Source organism: Pterocles gutturalis, unplaced genomic scaffold, assembly GCF_000699245.1.
Source record: "Pterocles gutturalis isolate BGI_N339 unplaced genomic scaffold, ASM69924v1 scaffold46150, whole genome shotgun sequence".
Taxonomy (NCBI): Eukaryota; Metazoa; Chordata; class Aves; order Pterocliformes; family Pteroclidae; genus Pterocles; species Pterocles gutturalis.
In genome coordinates this window covers 1-20,133 of record NW_010142486.1, presented here as the reverse complement: position 1 = coordinate 20,133, position 20,133 = coordinate 1, and the positions used below count along the sequence as shown (strand labels likewise).

At 39.8% G+C, this 20,133-nt stretch overlaps 1 protein-coding gene across 1 annotated transcript; it reads right to left on the bottom strand.

The window, feature by feature from the left end:
- Nucleotides 1-3,046: 3,046 nt before the first annotated feature.
- On the bottom strand, nucleotides 3,047-7,558 carry LOC104469744 (microtubule-associated tumor suppressor 1 homolog; the record flags this gene model as incomplete). The annotated part of the gene is made up of 2 exons (XM_010084372.1): nucleotides 5,516-7,558; nucleotides 3,047-3,242 (listed from the first exon to the last, which is right to left on the bottom strand). Coding segments are annotated over exons 1-2 (2,239 nt in total), but the record flags the coding sequence as incomplete, so codon positions are not given.
- Between the last annotated feature and the right edge of the window lie 12,575 nt (nucleotides 7,559-20,133).

The following is a 20,133-nucleotide window of genomic DNA, read 5'->3' as shown; positions in this document are numbered from 1 at the left end:
AATTAGCTGTAGAGAACTAAGATGTTCATTCAGGAATGAGTATGTGATTGCAGGCCTGCCTCTCATATGGAGGAATGGAGACAAATAGTTACAGAAATAATTTTGAGGCATCTAGCTTGCAACTGTGACCCGATTTCTAGATTTGCTGCAGAGATGAGGCTTCACCATTTCACAAACCACTTCAGTACACTGCATCAAACCGGGCTCACATTTTAGCCAATTTGTAATTCATCAAAAACTCCAAGTGCCAACTAAGACACACCAATACTGGTTAACAGTAGTCAGCAACCATTTTGAAATAAATAAAGAAGTGATTTCTAGCTTAATGTGCTCTGCAAATAACCTCACAAAAATTTAATGCTTGAGATAGGAGTTTTCCTCTCCTTCTGCGGTCTTCTGTTTGGGAGAGGATCAGAGAATTTCCTTAGAACACACACTTCCTATTGGGTTAGTGTGCTCCCACTGAAAACTTACGGTTTACAAGTGAAAAAAAAGTTACCAAAATCTCAACTCCTGTCAAGTTGCAAGGATCTTTTAATTGTTGTTTTTCTTTTATTTCTTGGTTTTAGTTGAGTTTCCTGCTTCCCACTCAAAATGACAGTGCATGATACAATCCACTGCTCACAAACTCCTGATTTTTCTGGGATTAATATGTATAACACCACATTTTGGACAGACAGCTTGCTTTTCTCCATCAACATACACAGGTGAGAGATGACACAGAGCTATACCATCACTTCTCTTGTTCAGAGTATTTAATGGACTCACTACACTGATTTTTCTTCCTGCCCAGCAATACAAATACAGACAGCAACTGGTTAAGAATTAGCTGCATTTATGTTAGTACCTCAGGAAGCAAGGAGGTCGTTAGGATTTGGACATTTTTAAGACTCAGTTTGACAAATGCACGACCAACCTAGTCTGAATTCAGTGCTGACCCAGTTACAGTCAAGGGGGGCTGGACTAGGTGACCTCCAGAAGTCCTTTCCATCCTGGATTTAGCTAGTCTGTCTGTAGTCTGGAGAAATCCTGACAACAACTGTACAGCTACCGAGTTATTCATCTGTGCTGCTGGAACTACATCAAGGCATGAGTTTAATACTGAAGTGTTCAAATTTACTTAACTGCAAGAAACAGTTATTCCCTAGAGGAAGGTTTTAGCTAAACCAAGTAACTGGTTTACAAGCTGCCACTTGGCTACAGTAAGCATACGTACAGTTTTACTTTAAAAACACATATCGGGTAAGCAGCAGTAGATGGGGTTTTACTTTAAAGTTGTGGTCACAATACAGCAAAGCAGAGCTTTAGTAGCAATACCAAGCAACTCCTACCTTTCCCCATCCTCGCTTCTCCCACCCAGTACTCCCATCCTCTGATTTGCATCAATACTATGTCTACCAGAGAGCAAGGAACCACGTTTAAGAATTCCCTTGTCAAGGGATGCGGAAGTTAACCTGATATAGTTTAATGCACCAAATCCTACTTTGTAGCACCAAAACATTGTATAAGCAAAATGAAGGGCAAGACGTGCTAGAAATGATGGGCATTGGCAGAGGGGATGGGAAGAGCAAACGAAAAAAATTCTTCTCATGGGTACCAGTAAAGTTGCAGTCTCATCAGATCACAGCACAAGTTCTGAAACGTTGAGATGCTGCTTCATGCTTTTACCTTAAGCAACCTTTTTCCAATAGGAAAAACTTGGAAGGTATTCCACTGACTACCATAATTTCAATATACAATGAGTTAAGGAGTGACAGCTTTAGCTATAGAAACTTCAGTAGTAAAGTTTTTTATTTTCAACAGCAAAAGACTTCTGCTTCTGAAGGTGCATTTGATTTTTTATTTTTTTTTATGAAGGGAAGAATTTAGTTCTAACCCCGCCATGCTTACATTTATTTCTAGTGATAGCGTCATAAATCTACCCTAGATTAATAATCTAAGGGAAGAAATATAGATGTATATCTGTATGCATCTCAGTTCTTTTAAGACCATAATTACAGACAGGAAAACTATAAATTGGTGTTTAGAGAGGTGAGGTGTCTTCCAAGAAATCAGTGGCTTACAGATAGGTACCCAGTTCACCGAGCAAGTCCCTCACATTAACAAGGATCAAATCAGAGAATAGCCTATGTGCACTTTCTTTGAGGGACTCATCCCATAAAGGACTATATACACAGATTTTTATCACGCTTCACCACCTGTATATAATTAAAAAGAGTATTTTGGACTGTTTTATAATCTTAGATTAAGTGGGTTAAAAAAAAAAGAACAGGTTTTACTGGGTATAGCTGGGTGTGCACACTTTCCAAATTACAGTGTACTGCAGCGTAGTAATTTATAGCCACGCTACCTTTGCAATTAGCTATATTGCCACACTTTGTTTAAAAAAGCACATAACCTACAAGAGCATTTCTGAACATCTACAGTACAACTGCAAAATGTAGTTTCCAGTTACCAGACTGGAACAGCAGCCTACAGGCCAGTTTTGAGATTTCCCCACCCCCAGTATAAGTCTGAGCTTAATCAGCAGCTCAAGCAGAAGTCTCTCTTTTGATTATACTCTCCCCTTTCTAGAAAATATAGAGCTCTATCAAAATTAGGTTAAACAAAATATGCTATGTCCTGAAACAAGGGCTCATTCCCATTGCGGTACCATACAGTTGCTTATCACAAACGCTTTGTACCTGAGCTCTGTATTTTCTCCTCTTCACTTTTACATCATTTCAGTAATTTTTAGTTTTAATTCCACAAAATGCTGTTATATAACGAAACTATAAATAATAATATTTAGATATTGCTTCTTCTAATAGCACCACATCCTCCTAAACACATTCCTTACGTGATGAGATTTTACAATGATGAGGTGTAACCTGCCTTTTTCCCCCTGCCCCGTATTAGCAATTTGCTATTTAGATAGAAACTTATTTAGCAGCAAAAATACAGCTCTGTACCATCCTAAAAGTTCTGTCAGAAAGTACATTAAATATGATATATTATTTTTAAGAAAGTGGTTAAGTGGTAGTATTCCAGTGAAAAATTCTCTTACCAGAGCTTGATGATGGAACAACTCCTTTGTGAGAAGGTGCTTTAATTGTGCCGATAGTTTTATTTTCACATCCTCTCTTCAAAGGCAACACAGATGGCACCATTTTAACCTTGGGAGCTGATACACTTCGTAGTGTGATTGTGCCCTTCTTCGGTATGTTTTTTCCTTGTGTTGTCCCATCTTTCACAGAAGGCATCTGGGTTGTTTTTTTTTTAAAAGAAAAAACCAAAACAATTAAAAAAACCCAACAAAAATCCCACACCACCACTGTGACAAGCTGAAGATCTGCCTTGCCTTTCCAGCATCTGTAATGAAATACTGACCACCCAGGTAAGAGATATGCTTAGCTGTTCAGTGTTGCATTGTCCATATCTGCAGTTCAGAACCTCAAGAATCATCGCCTGAACAGCCTTCAGCAGCACAAAACTATTAGTTTGAAGCTAATCACTGGTAATGACAAACATACTAAAGAGGCTACAGAGGTCATTTTACATCAGAATTTCTTCCTCTTCCTCCCCAAACTCTAATTAAGCCACTCAATTACATGACTGGACCTAATCTCAAGATGGATTCTTTACCAAGCAACTACAAGTCAATGCACTGGGAAGTCAGCTGTCCTGCATTACCTGAAACATCACAGCCCTTATAATAGGTTTCCTGGTCTTATGTTACAACACAGCAACAGGTTAAAAATTTTCACGCTCGGGTGCCACAGATAAAGCAAATTCAGAGTGGACCCAGGACAGGTTTAAAATAACTGGTTTACATGTAGTACTCATCTACATTTCATACAGAATTCTTGCTCCAGTTTATACAGGCACTAATTCATGACCACTCATGCTGTAAAGTTAAGGCTGTAAAGTTAAAACTCATAAGTACGTACAGATCTTCATATGCTTTACTGTGGCTCAAGCCGATACACAACCACTTGGTCATATTAATGCACTTTCCACTTTTGTCTCCAATCCTCATCTTAATTTTCACAAGTTAAATCTGTACTTTTTCAGAAGACCACTTAAGTTTAGTCCAGCTGATTGGTCTACTGCACATTTTACAGAAATCACTCTACGGACTTGCCAGGTACCAGCAGAACAATTAATATCACAAAAGTTTCCATTGTGGTGACAGGGTGAAATAAAAGCATCCTCTCCAACTCACAGCAGCACCAAAACGAAGGAGTAAAGCAGAATTCAAGCTCTTGAAAACTTTAGTATTAAAATAGACCATCCCTGCTTTCATGTTAATTTAGGTTTAAGTCATTTATTATAATAAATTATATTATTTATTAATTTATTCTGTAATGTTTCAAAAATTGATAGCTGCTTCTGTTTTACCTGATGTAGCTTCCTCCATATACTGAGCTTTACTGGATTTTTTTCTGGCAAATCAGTAAAGCCTGACAAAAATTCAGACAACATCAGTTTTACCAGTAACAGCTGCTGCCTCCATTTCACCGATTTAACATACGCTGTTGAACCCACAACCAAACAACAGGATGGTCTCCATATAGCATCAAGACTCAACTCTGTGTCCCTACCGTGCCTCCTGAGATCTTGATCAACTGGGCCCCGAAGGTCTTCGCTTCTTTCCCACCGTTCCCTTTTCTTTTAACCTTCTTTCGGAGTATTTGAAAGCAGCACGTTCCTCCTGACAGGCAGCTGACTCGTCCAAAAATATTTCCCAACCAACCAGCACATGCATACCTCCCGGCCAGGAAGTTTGTACCTTCCAGCTGGCTCACTGCCCAAAACCAGGTATATGCCCTCCGCATGAGAAATATTTCCTGGCTACTCTTAACTATTCTAATGAGTCCCGATTCTACTTCAAATAAAAAAACTCCCAAGTTATTCAAAGCAGACAGTTAAATAAAGATGTTAAAATACGCTTCAACAACTTGTTGGTCTTTGGGGTTTGTGTGACTTAATATTATTGTTAATATATGCATATAATTTCTGTAAGTAAATTTAAGAAGTGTAATTTAGTTTTAAATCAAGTTTTGAAAGAAAAAAAAAAATACCGAAAACAGCAATTTTTCTCTTATGTCTATTTAAAGTTGTAGCACCACTAGAATTATCTTGATAAAAGTGCATATTAGAAGCTATATTTAGAAAAACCCCAGCAAGTTATGCTGTGCAATTTTACCAGTTTGACTAAGTTAAGACTTGTTTGCTTTTATCACAAGTCTTACCAACTGCATTGTCTTAAAAAGACTTTACAAAAAAAAAAAATTATACCATGGAATAAGATGAAGGCTTAAGACAATAAATTGCACTTGAGGCCAAGTGCAGCCTGTCTATAAAACGGTATTTCTTTGCTCCCTTTACTGGGGAGACACTTCACCTCAGAAAGCAAGCTACAGTTACATTTGTAGACACAAAACCCATTCCACAGTTTCCATTCAGCACCATGCAATGCAGAATTCCATGTAAAAAACTTCTACAAGCAAGTATGTAAAGAAAAAAGGCTTACCAAATGAACAGAGTGCAGGTCAAACGTTTCATTTGCCACATCTTTTAACAAGGCTGCTTCGAGATGAATTCCCATGTCACTGCTTTGCTCTTTTTCACCTCTGGTCGAGTAGATGGTTTGGGCACAGGGCTGCACTAAAGAGTTTGAACTTTCCATTTTATCATTCAGCATCTCTTTAGAGTTCTCTGCACACATTGGAAGCACAGCAGAAACCGAGGAGCATGCCGAATGGGTAGAGTTTGCTTTGCCAATATCTTCCGGATTCTGCTTTAATGCAGGTGTCTTTGAAGCCTTGTGGGAAGCGTTTCTGGGATGTGTTCTGGCATGTATGACTTGGCTAGTGAAGAGGTGTTTGTTAAGATGTAGCTTATGGGGCTTATTCATAGGCAATTCCACTTTAGTATCTTTAGCTAGATCTATTTTCTTTTTCAGCACTTTTATAGAGGGGGACAATTGCCTCGGGGAAGCAACTAATGAAGGTGAGGAGACAGCTGATAGCTGGGGGGACTGAGGAGACTGTTTTAATGCTGCACTGTCCCTTGACTGTAGCACAGGTCTAGACATAACCTTTGGCTTGACATTTCTGAAATTAGGTTTAGGAAAACTAACAATCTCCAATTTCTTTCCTTTGGTTATGGTTGATACAACAGGAGCCCTGCCCACTGGTTTTCCTGCAGTTTGACCTGAACTAGCTTTAAGCAAAGGCCTTCTATTATGCCCTCCTACAAATGCCTCATTTGGTCTTAGTTTAGGAGACTTGTCTCCAAGTTCTACCATAGCTGAAACAGCAAAAGTTTTATCTTTTGATCGTTCTTTAGGGGTTGAAGTACGTAGAGCAGAATCACCTTCATTAGCCATAGGACTGAAGACCACAAAAGTTGCTTCACATTTCAGGTCAGGCATAACAGTCCTCTTTAATTTTGGTACGCTGCAGGATATGAAAGTGGCATTATGCATATCCTGAAGAGCAGCATTTGCAGAAACAGTTTGTTCTTTGGTTAAGAGTTCACTGGTTTTCTTTGATGCTTGTTCTCCATCCATTTTATCTATCGGAAGAAGGTGCACATTACTCACAGGACCATCCATGCACATTTTAGCATTGAAATTCCCCATTTTTTCATGGTCAGGGGTGTCCTGCAAGGATTTCACTTGGTCATCTTCATTAATACTAATGCATGATGACAATGAATCTTGCCTATAAGGAGCTATACATCCAGATAGTTTTACAGACTCTGCTTCTGTTTCCTGTGATTCTCTATGAGTCTTGTCAGTGTTTTTTAGATAGTGTTCACCACCTGTAGAAGCAGGACTACATACTTCAAGTTCTGAATAGGCATCTGGGCTTTCTGAAGCCACTAGCACAGAGGTGAAATTAGGTGTTCCTTCTGATCTGGTTCTATCAAACTTTTCTCTTGTACATACTTCAGAAGAGATTAGTGTATCCCTCAGATGCATGTCATCATTTTGATCAGTTCCCAGAGTTTCACCTATAACATCAGTAACATCCAATGTGCTCAGGCGGCAGCATGCCCTGTCATTTATCAGGGACTGCGTGTTCTGCTCTGAAGCAGGAAGAGGTAATACACACTTAGAGTCAGTCTGACTGTAAGGCACCGGTTGTTTGATACTCTGATTTTGCATTTTTGCCATAGCAACATTAGCCTTCAGTGAGTTTGCTGTTTCTTTCAAGTCACAGTTCAAAGGATATAGACAAGTCTGTTCAGTCACAGAAGACTTGCATGCAGCATCTGCATCTCCCAACAGGGCTCCTGTGCAGTTGGATTTAACAGGTGTCTTCTGCAGACAATGTGCTTCAATATGCTGCTGTTTTAAAATAATATTTCTAAAGTCACTCTTAATTGTACCATCTTCATGCTCGGTCACTATATTTTGGTCAGATGAATCATGGTGTATCTTGGTGGTACAATTCTCTGAGGAAGGTGTAGCTCTGTCACATGCATAGTTATTTCCATTTTCATCCCTTATAAGTAAGGAAGACTTCAAGCCATTCTTTGCTTTGTCATCTGACTTTTCAACATTCATTCTGAAGGCTAAATTTTAAACTGTTTTCATTTTATACGTATTTAAAATCCTAGTGAATGCAGATTCTTCTGAACTTTGCAGAAAAGAACACAGCTTTTCCCTGGAATGTGTTAACAGTCCTGAAAGACATTTAAAAAGTAGCTTTCTGTTTTCATGTTTCTCAAGAGAACTCAAAAGTTCTGGAATTAAAAAGAAATTAAAAATTATTAGCCAAATCATGATTTTAGGACAGCAAGCATTCTTAAGCTATTAGTCTTTGAATCAAATGAAGCCATTTTGAGCAACTCACTTAAGCAAATCAGGCTTTTACAATGATGCCATCCATTCACGCTTAACTTCACAAGCCATTTCTGCTTCCCTGACTGCCAAGCAACTTTTGAACCCTTTGGTCAGTTGCAATCAAGTAGGACTTTAGAGTTGCATTCTCAGATACTTGGCTTGCTTGGCTTCCACACACGCAAAAGAACAACCCAAAAGATTTGCTTTGCGTGGTACTTGAAACATCTGTCTCAGACTAAGGGTAAAAAAAAAATAAAACAACAACATGAACAAGGAAACAACAAGCTACCAAGATCAGACAGCACCCTCCTCTGCCCCTGCTTCCACCTCCAAGACGAAAGGGCTTGACTTGCTTAAAATCTCCCAGCTCCTTAAGGCTGGTCTAGATCATTGCCTACCCACTATTATTCAATCTCTATAGAAGCATTAACAATTTTAGTACCCTCATTTTAATCTTCCATTAGGAAACATAGCGCAGTTTCGAGAGTTCTTAAAAAAAAAAAAAAAAGCCTTCTCTGAAAGCTGGGCAGGAACCTGTCCTGAATAATTTTCCATTGATTTAAGTCAATCACTGAATCAACTGCTGAAAAATATTTGTAAACTTTGCTTTCACTGTTGTTTTGACACATTAAAACTAGTTTCTACTTGTTTGGAGACTAGCCCATAACACAGCTTGCTCATTTAGTCATGCAACAAAAAAGTTAAGATTCCATTTTGGTTCAGCATTAGCTCAGATTCAACCAGCAGTCTCCTCTTTCAAGAGTCTTTTCACTACAGAAAACAGGGAACTCCGATATGCCAACACTTAACAAGACTGAGATCGCAGGAATTTAAAGGATGATATGTTAGTTTACAGTATGCATAGCTAATAATGCCAAAACTTGAAACAACACAGGCAGCTAAGTAAACTTTGATCCAATCAATGTTGAAGAAGCTCCAAGAAAAATAAAAGTAGTTTTGAGACTGAATAGAAGTGCATTAAAGTTGTATATACAAATGCGTACATGCATGTACAGAAGTTTGGTCACTCAGTGCTCTGGACTTTCACATGACCAGCAAATATATATAAATAAACCACTGATTCAACTATTTTTAAAGTAAATTTTCACTTTAGTAATCAATACTTTCATGAGCAACTAGATCAGCTTCAAATATAGCTTCATATCCACATTTAGAGTCCTAAAAGTGTCCTGCATAAAAAGTGAAGTATTTCTAAGGTTTAACTATAGTGTATAAAAATGTTAGTATAGATTAACAGTCCTCAAAAAAACTGATATTCTGTAACACTGCATGTACTAATATGTTTCTCAGGTTTATATGAAGTATTCCTGGTGATGAGCAATTATTTAGATTTAAGACCTACCATAGGAGGCTGAATGAAAAATTAACCTCAGACAGCATCTCCTCCACAGCAGCAGCCAGTAGCAGATGCACAGACAAAACAGTTACCCTTACGAAGAACATTCCTTTCCAAGAATACACTGTTCCTGGCAACTAGCCACTTAGGGAATTCTCTAAACTAGCTACCAATAAACTTGCTTTGAGTTTGTCTTACATCAACAAGCATTATGCACACCAGGCCTCCATAACACCCTCCAATGCAGTACCAAAGTTCAGCTGTTTTGGGCTTTCAGGAAAGCTCAACTTGTCATATTTCAGTTGTACATTTCAAGTGCTTACACATTGCAATGACAACAACAACAACAAAAAAGAAGTCTTGGTTATCAGAGCTCTAAGCTTCCCCTTCCTCAACAGATGTAAGAGCTTGGGCCAACAGAAGCATCACCTTGAAACCCCAGGGAAAGGAGCCTGTCAAGCAGATTCTCCTAAAAGGAGAAGAGATCAGCTGCCAGCAGTGCCATATCCAGGAGAAATACACTACAACATGCAGAACAGGGCTTGGAACAAGATCTTGTCACTTCTACTAACCTACAAGGGGTGTCCAGGGGTGTGCCGTGGAAGGGCAGAGGGACAGTGATCCATTCAGTGCCAGGTAAACAGGAATCAAAACCATATCAATTACTATAGATAAGTCAAGCTATAAGTTTACAAATTGCTACAGGAATGTAAGTCAGTTTGTGTTAGTGTCACAACACAAACAGTAATAATTTATATATTTCCTGGTACTCCATCTGGAACTCTGTTCTTTCACCCACACAATCACCTGGCATTTACTCAAACCTATCAGTTATGTTTGTGTAGTCTGTATAAAGGGGAAAAAAAAAAGCCATCTGAAAGGGAAGCACGTGCCCAGACATGTGGAAAGGCGGTCTAGAAGTGCTCTTACTCAACTGAACATGCTTTGATACTAGACCAAACACATATTCAGCATCTGTATTTCAGCAGAAAACAGTATTACACATTCATGATTACCAGTGTCACTGAAGTCAGAAACCATTTAAGTCACTTCACATGTCAACACATTACACTACAACCAGTTTATTTGACCATGTTCTGGAATACAACACAAACACATGATTCTGACTTTTTCCAGCACATACACCTGAAGGCAGAGATGGCAGCATCCTGGACAGAGTCTAATGAAACATCTGCAGCTACTATGCATCCCTCCCAACATGCTCTGTCTAGTGTTGCTCATACTGGGAAGAAACACAGTTTGAGGTAACACTGCATTTGCACAGAATCATAGTTTCAGTGCTCCCTGTGTAACCTCAGTAATGTCACATCCTGATATGAACTAGCCTGTTGCCAAGCCAATTCAAACTATTAGAAAAGACAATGAGTTAATCACCTAAAACAACTTCACTCAAACATTTATAACATTAGAAGTACAACATACTCCCAGAAGTGAATTACATTAAGTGCTCGTATGGTAATGGCATTGCTTTCTCCGGAACACACAGTATCATCAGCGCTGGCACTGTGAACGTGCTCTAACAAAACAAACCAAACAAACAAACCAACCAACCAAAAAACACTAACCCACAGGGTACCTAAGGGACATCTGTATGCTTTACTCAAAGCCATTTAAAAAATCAAAATCAATGTGAGGCACTTGCTATGGTAAGCAGAAATAACGTACAAGTTATGTTTGCAAGCACTCATGCAGGCACGTTTGACTGAACGAGTAGTATCACTTTCACAGGCATGAACCATCAGGTTTTGCCTCCTACTTGGCTATTTGCCAGTCAGCTTCAAGACTGAAGCACAAGCATAACATCCAAGTTATAGTAACCAAGGAGCATGAATTTTAAGCAGTTAAATCTTCACATTAAGGTATGGAAGAAGTAAAGTGGAAAGGCAACTGAGCACACTGCTGCAGAAACCAGACATCCTGAAGTTGTGTGAGAGGTGCTGACTTCCCATAAAATGTTCAAACCATGACACAGTACCATCAGACTATCCCAAAACATACGACTACTGATGCTAACAGGAACATCTACCCTTGTAGCTTGCTCCTACTAGTGACTTAAATGGTTACTGAGACAGCAATGCCAGTGCTTTCTTCCAAAGGCCCCCAGGGATTCAGTCCTGAGAGCACTGGTTCAATGGAAAGTTTCAACTGCTTTTGGAGAGTTCTCTTCCTTGCCTATAGCCATTGCTTCATAAGATGAAGAGTCCTTATCTACGTAATTGTTCATGAACTCTGGCCATCCTTGTTGGCCTATCTTTAATGATGCTAGGCTACTGTCTCCATCTTCAAGTTCAGACTATTATTTGTAAGCACATAATACACTCAGACATTACAACAGATTTATGCAGTGTCTTGGTAACACAATTTTTCTTCCTTTAATAATTGCCAACTTCTGATTTTTACTGTAAGGTACATTCTGAGAGAACTCTGTATTCAGAAGTGGAAGAGTAGTCCAGGGATTTTTCTTAAAAGTATTTGAGCCCATAGATCAACTTAGATAACTTGGAAACAGTGTCTAGAAATGGTATTTCGTATTTTGGGGATTTGGAGGTACAAACCCCTTGACCAGGAAGCTTTACAAATGCACATGCCCTTCCCCCACTGTGTTTTACAGCAACTGACTAGATGAAACTCCCAGAGATAAGCATACAAGCCAGTGATGAATGCCAGCTATTAAGACAGTACAAGTGAGCAAGTGTACTTTATTATTTGAGATTAAGCGCACAAACAAAACCAAAGCCACCTGTTTGAGTTCACAAATGACCACAACAAGCCTCTCACTTGGATATTCCAGCATTCTCTTACGACTTAATCTGGTTCTCATTCGTAGCTTCATTAAGACAGCATTCATTGCTAAAAGTGGCACAGACTACTCATGGGGTTTTCAAAGTAGGGTGCAGTACACAACTGCACACATGGTCAGGCATATACTTAGCTATCATTTGTTTATCCATTGTCATCATAATCAGAAGCTGGGCATGGTCTTCCATGAGATCAGTATTCAGTATGTTACTCTTTAGGAACTTGTAAGAATGACATTACATTGTCACTTCCCAGTTAAATTAGTCATCAGCTTTTCTGGAAGATGCTTTGGGGTTTTTTTTACTATTTTATCACAACTAAATTGTTTAGCAGAAGCACACATTCTTGTACAAGGATAAACTTTCAGGTCAAAATGAAAGTAAGGAGCTAGAACTCAAAAAAACCCAAAACAATAGCACATATATTATGGCACTTCTTGGAAGGCTAAGGTTCAAGTCCTTCTTTTTGAAAGACTCGACTGAATAGCTAAGTACAAACAAGACAGACTGTTAGAGCCCCATGTTCAATAATCCTAATCAGTCTTCAAGTTCTTTTACTACACAGGGGTTACAAATATTACCTTCTCTGTTTCCTGGAATTCAGCTAAACTGATTTTCTCCATTGCTACCATTTAAAGGGTATATTTACACATTTTGGTATCTTCAAGTTACCAAACAGTGAGCCAGGACTATTCACAGGAATTTTCCCTCCAAAACTGAAATATTATCAGTGTAGGAAGAAAGATTGTAACAGATTACAAAGAACAAAAATGCTTTGTGAATTAATGCTAGATCTGCCCAGCCACTTGCATACAGGAAGTGACACTTTATAAAGTCCAGCAAATAAGGTTTGTGCTCTTCAAGAATATCCTCAAGTTTCAAGATAGTCTTCAGATGTCCAGCAGTTTTCCTGAAGTCTCTAATCATACCTTCTTTATAATAATTTCTCATTCTTTAAGGAAATTTCAGACATCAGCACCCTTACTGCCCATCTTCCTTTGAACATTCAAAGCAGAAGTTGGGCTGACCTGTTCTGAACTAACCAGTCACTCCTCTCAGCAACTATTCTACTCTTCATTACATATTTCTCCTCTTCTACATAGCTGTCAATCCTCTTAACTTGCCACATATTCCTCACTTGCCTCTCATTCCAGATGAGGTCAAATCTAGTACAGAAGCAAGTAGACAGGGAAGCCCTGCAGAATAGCCATTACACCTTGCATTCTCAAGACAAATCGGGGTGAGGGGGAGAGGTTCCTGCTGTTGGTGTTTCGAGGGTTTTCCAGATTGTTTGAGGATTTTTTTTGTTTGTTTGGGTTTTTCTGTTTGTTTTAAAACATCCCCTCTGAGTATCAGGACCATAGATAGACGTCTTAAGTACAGACTTTTTGTCTGCTGTTAATCTCCTTTTGACACAAACAGCAAGTACAAAACAGCACAAAACAGCAAGTACAAAAATGGCAGAAATACTCTGCAGAAGCAGCACCGTGCTGTAAAGGTGGTGGCTACAATGCCAGTTAACCCTGGAAAAAAAATAGTTCTTGTCTCCTAGCAATGAGCCACAACTTAGTCATTCATTTGGCAAGTCAGAGCAGAGATGGCTTTAACCACTACCACTGAAGTAACTCCTGCATGAAATATTTGCCTTTACAATCAAGTTTTAACGCCAAGCAAATATACCACCATGTGCTAGGCAGCATACACTAAGAGTACTTAAGGTTATGTGCTGACTTGAAACTTTCTGTGCTCCTGAACTATTTTATGAAGCATCTGTGCCCCCAGCTCTTGCGTGAGTACTACATAACATGTAGCTGACATTATCAGTATTCTGGCTCATACAGTGACTGCGTTGATGGAATCGGATAGTTAAGACCACAGACTCGTCTACTCCTGTGTACTGCATGTCTTTTCAGATCTTCACCTAAAACTGAGTTGTTCAGCAATGGCTATATTTAACACTGACATATAATATGAACTAGATTACAGAGCATCTAGAGTACTCTCAACGTAACCTGTAGTGAAGCAAGATACAGTAAGTATAGCAATATTATTCAGCTGTAGTGGATTACTCTGTGTAACAGACCTATAACCTGACTACTTTATTTGAAAAAAGCAGATCAACATGGTCTCTAATGACTGAAAATGCATCATCAGCAACAGCATCACAGCAAAACTTAATTCTGAAGATGCTGTACTTGCCAATTAAAGAACAGCTGTTACTACACTTGGAAAAAAAAAAATCAAGGCCACTGATCATATACAGTGAACAAAATCTAATAAAACTACAATACACTGGTTACAGGAAATAATATTTTGGTAGCCAAACAGGAAACAGCTCCAACTCAGTGATTAGACGTCCTAAAGGTGCAGGGGTCACTGACGACTTTCAGTAAGTACTGCTGAGTAGTAGTTTAAATCCTACGAATCCTAACAATTTCACCAATATTTCATTTGCAGTGTAGCACAACTGATACCTGGAGCAACCAGGCAACTCACATTGTTCCAAATACTGTAGTCTGAGGAGAAAAACACAAAAAACAACACATTGTTTTTATATTAAAAAAATGTTATGTTCCCTGCAAAGCAAACTGTTTCTCATATTGATATCAGTCCTGCTACAAGAGTTTATTTTTATGTTTTATTCTTTTTACATTTTTTTCATAGAATCACAGAATGGTTTGGGTTGGAAGGGACCTTAAAGATCATCGAGTTCCAACCCCCTGCTATGGGCAGGGACACCTCCCACTAGACCAGGTTGCTCAAAGCCTCATCCAGCCTGGCCTTGAACACCTCCAGGGATGGGGCATCCACAGCTTCTCTGGGCAACCTGTTCCAGTGCCTCACCACCCTCACAGGAAATAATTTCTTCCTTATACCTAATCCAAATCTACCCTCTTCCAGTTTAAAGCCATTACCCCTTGTCCTATCACTAAATACTCTTGTAAAAGTCCCCCTCTAGCTTTTTTTTGTTGTTGTTGTTTGCCTTTCAGTCCCAGAAGACACAAGCCTCTGAATCCAGGAGGGACTAGCGCAAAGTTAAACATACCTCTGCAACAGAAAAATGACAAGAAAGATGCCCTGACAGTTTTGCAAAGATTTTCAGAGAAAATAGCTTGATTTATGCAACACTACCAGGTAGCAGGCTGCAATCAGTGCTCTCTGGAAAGCACGAGCTCCCCATGCTGCTTGACACAGCTGCTGACAGGCTGCCTGCAGCCCCTCGAGGGCTGAAATTCCACCAGGACATGGTGCGTGAAGGACTGGACAGAAGGTGAAGCAGGGCACATGTTGCTTGAAAGGCTGTTAGGGCAAGTTTATTGGTCTCACCCAGGTGACCTGGAAGGGACACAGGTATGCAGGCTGCCACCTGGCTCGCTGTGGATCCCCCAGGGGCTCCACTTGAGCCCTGAGCAGCAGCACTCCTGCAGAGGGTTCTGCACATGTGGGGCAACAGCAGGACTTGAAGCTCCTGTACAGAAGTCGTCCTGTCAGTCCCTCTAAGATTCCACAGGAGTGCTGTAGTCTAGCAAAGAACTATACATTTCTTCCTTAAGATTCAAGCAGTGCAAATCTATTGTTTTAGTATTTTTCCTTGAATCAAGTTGCTTAAAGTCGGGCATCAAATCCAAATGCTGCTTATTATAGCCTATGTTTTGTTTTACAGTGTAGCCAAACATCTACACCGAGGCTCTAATCAGAGAGCTGAAAAGGGTTTTAACTTCAAATGCTAGCCTCTCAAACCGTTCTCCCCATTCAGCGGACTTGACAGCTTCCCCCAAGAGTAAAGCGTATATACATCACCAGTCACTGCAGACACCCTGGAACTACAGATATAGGTTATATGGGAACATTAGCTTTGATATCAACTCAGGACTGACCAAAATCAATGCCATGAGCATTGACAGAAATGTTAAACATGCAGTGCCACATCTATACCTGGTGTTCCCAAGTGAGTTTCAGCTCCTGCTACAGCCTCCCCTTGAGATGAAAGATGTGCACAACTAGAAGACATTGCACACGCTGGCAAAGTACTGTCTGTGCTAGAGTGACAAAGCAGCACCCTGGTTTTATAATACACTAGATCACAACCCTTGAACAACTGACAACCTAACAGGAGCTACATGATTAACAGGCAAAAACCTGCCTTTCTCTTCCTTTGGCTGGTTTCTGACAGTCAGCTCTGTCTTTTTTGCAAGGACTGGTCACACATTAACTTTTACCATATACCCTCCTCGATCAGATGATTCATTCATACACATGAATTGGTGCTCTGGAGTCTCTACGACATGGTGCATATATAAACTATCCAGACTGCAATACAGCTCACCTCATCTTTAACCCCTTAGGCTTTGACTTCACCAGCTTTATAAGCCTGATGGAGGGAAAACCTGAATTACATGTAAACAGTGACAGCAGGATGATGATTTAAAGGGCATTACTCTGATCTGGTACACTTTAAGTAGTCCTTCTACAACCAGGCACCCAGTTTGTTAGCAGCAACCTATAAAATACTATTTCTTGGACTAACGTACATTTAAGACATGCAAGTCTGCAGCAGAAAAAAAATGGGAGAACACACAGGTAAAGGGGCTTGCCATTACTACCCTCTAAAAACTGCTGTCGGAAAAAAATTACTGAATTACTGCAACTTCTATAGATTCTGCACAGGGACAAGCAATACAAAGATTGAAGTTAAATGACACGTTTCTGTTCTTACAGTCAAAACTCAAAGCTTCCCCTGCTCAAAACTGGAGAGAGCACCAGCATGTACAGCATCACTATGCACAAGCTCCTCCAAAGCTGTGCTTTCCCGGCTGTTCCTCCAAGGACATAATGCGTATTCGTCACTAAGAGGGCAACAAAGTCAGAACATTGTTTCTGGATTTATGTTGGTCACAGACCTTCATTATTTAATTCTGCTAAGTACCAACACCAAATGGCAGCTGCTGGGTCAGTCACTTAACTGTACAGAAAGCCATGAAACTATCATCCGTACAAGAAGCACGTCTCACACAGCAAGTATTTCACCACTCTGCAATGCAGGTAGAAGACTCCTACACAGGGCTAACACAAATAAGCGTACTTGAGTAACTTCATGCAGTTGATGTTAGTTTGGGACATGGATAAGCAACTTTGTGCCTTCTGTGTTTCAGCTTAAAGAAGCTAGAAAATGACTCTCACATCCGGACAGGTATTTGGGCTGCACATAGCATAAGCGGGGTTTTGTGTGGGAATCAGGAAGAACCACTGTTAAAAAAAAAAACAACTTGCTTAGGTACCTAATAAAAGTTAATTGAATTTGCACAACTGAACACTGTTCTGTGAAGGGTGACCAAGTTTTTGTTCTCAAAGCAATCTCAGTAAGTTTAAGTTTGCATGACAGAATTATTTCATCTATCAGCATCAAGTTCACCAAAGCAACATTAACAATGCTGCAGTTTCTACATTTCCATCTAGAATTTCACCAATTCACCATGTACAAACAAGGATCCTCATGTCCTACTTAATCAGGACTCCAAATGCACAGTTTGTGGCTAAGTTCTCTGGTAAATGAAATCCCAGAATGCTGAAACAGCCCCAACTGAGAACGGTTGCCTAGGCAGGGAGAGGGGAAAAAGCCAACAAAACAGAAAAGCCCCAAACCACAGACACACACCCAGTGCTGAGTAATCCGAGAAAATAAATAGGGGGGAAAAGTCATGAAGCTTCTCCTACTAGGAAAATATATAGCCCTAACTGCTGAATGCTGAGGAAAAAAAGTTGAGCTGAGTAGACCATCTGGGAAGAATCCACAAGAGATCTCCATCCCCCAGATCTCTGGTTTCCATTTCTCTAATTTTAGAGAGGATTTATTATTTAAATAAATAGTTTCACCAGGTATTGAGAGATGTTTCTGGAAGAGGACACTATTTCTACCTTGATCTTTTCCCTTCAAATCCACCACTGGGGTTGTTTCCTCTGAGCCAAATTAAACACACCAGAGGCATTTTCACAAGTAATTTTGTTAGTTATACTGCTCACAGATGTCAACTGCAAGCAATTAATGCTGCATTAGGAACTTTCTCCATAGGAAATTGCCTCACAAGAAGCAGGGGTGGAAGGGATTGGCACCTGGAAACCACTTGCTTCAGTCCTCTGAAAGTGCATCTGTGGCTAAGCCTTCAGGGTTGCAAAGCAGTATTTGGTGGTTAGACTTAATATTGTTCAAATGTTTTCTGAAAAAAAAATAGAGGAATAGCAGTCTATCAAAATAGATCTAGGAAAATGCCAAGCGTAATAAGCTTCCTTTGTAGATGCAAAAAATCCAGCCCAAGAAGTTCCTAGACCAAACTAAGCATGGCAAAAGTCAGAAGCAGGAACAGTCTCCAGTAGCTGGGACAACTGTCATGCAGGAGCCGAGTTTCAATTTGCCTTCACGTACCAAAGTGCTCAAGGTAGTTCTGCTCTTCTGATCTTCTACATGATAGACCAACTGGTGGCTTGGGTACTGAATTTTTGACCACTGATAATGGACTTTAAAAAAAGAAATCTGGCCATGGTCCTTGATTTTTTTTAAAGCAGAAAGAAAAAAAAAAAGTATATTCTCAAGTGATCACATGACACATTAATAGCTTCTATGCATATATCAGGGTAAAAAAAATAGATCAATCAAGCCTTCCACATCAATAAAAGCTGTTAGACTGAGTCCTACAGAGAACAGAAGATGCGAAAGGTATCAGAAAAAAAAACTTTCATAATATTAAACTGTACTATAGTCTCCTGAATTGTTTCATGCAATCTTCCTCTCTCCACCCAAGGCAGAAGAAAGAGCAGTTGTCTGCTTAAGCTCACAGTTTCCAAAGGTTTTAAGTCCTACCCGTCTTAGGAGTTGCACCAAGTTTGGTTTGTGTTTCTCCCCATTGTGCCCCTGAATTCCAAGTCTGCATATTAGGATTGAGAATTTAGGGGTTTTGATTATTCTCATCCCCATTTCAAATCAGAAGTTGGCAAATACCAAATCCAAGTGCTATGAACAAACTACACTCATTCATAAAAATTATTTTAGGTATACAAAACAATAATTCTGTGCACTAAAAGGAGACTGATTTCACATACCATGTGATAATACAATCCAGACCCAAGCCAAGCACGTTATACAAGAGAAGCAGCATTCAGTATACTATATGAGAATGCTTTTTATCTCCAATATATTTGGGAGATTCCCAGAGACTCCACTGAAAGAGCCTTACCCTTGAGAATAAAGTGGCATTCACTTACCAACTAGCTGGAAAGCAGGTTTTGGTTTAAGCAGAGTAATCTTTACATAGGAATCACTGCAGCCAACAGTGCCTTCTCCTGTTCAATTCTCATCTCGGTGCACCAATGCAGTAGCCAAGTTTGGGGCAATAACACATCGGAGCTTACTGTTAGGATAATTTGATGAATCAGAAACCTCTCTCTTATTCTTTGATATAAAGTGTGACTCATTTATATTCTACAAGAACAAAACACCAGTTCTAGTATAAAACTATAAAATACTAGCTCTTTACATAACACAAAAAAATTTACTAAGATCCCTTTTAGGTTAAGCATTCAACATGAAATATGCACACAAATCAACAGTTAGATCAGTGAATAATTTTGATCCCAAATCAACCACAGGAGAATCACTTCTATTCTGAATCAAACAGTATAACAACAAAGTCAAAGTCAGGCTGTGCTAACTGAAATCAGAGCACCAACCACCATGAACATCAACACCTCACTGAGCAAGAGTCCACATTTGTGTAGACTCACCCCACGGCCTGGACTTGCACGTACTCAGAAGGTCAATACATGCAAAATATTCAGCGTGGAAGGGGAAACCAAACATCGACTTAGAGAACAGTCCTGTGGTTTCACCACCAGACTCCTCTCAAAATGAGGCTGCCAAGTTTCGTGTGTCTCATGTTGCACAAGCCACGAGGCTTTGACAGCCCTGTCATGCCATCCCACTGCTCTGCCGAGATGCACAGAGCCAGCTGAGGTCCAGGAAAGCTGACAGCTCCTCCAGCACAGGAGGAACCACCTCAGCAGCTTCTAACAGCTAAAGAGATGCAATTGCAGCAGAGCTGCGCGCTCACTTAAACAGCAACAAATAT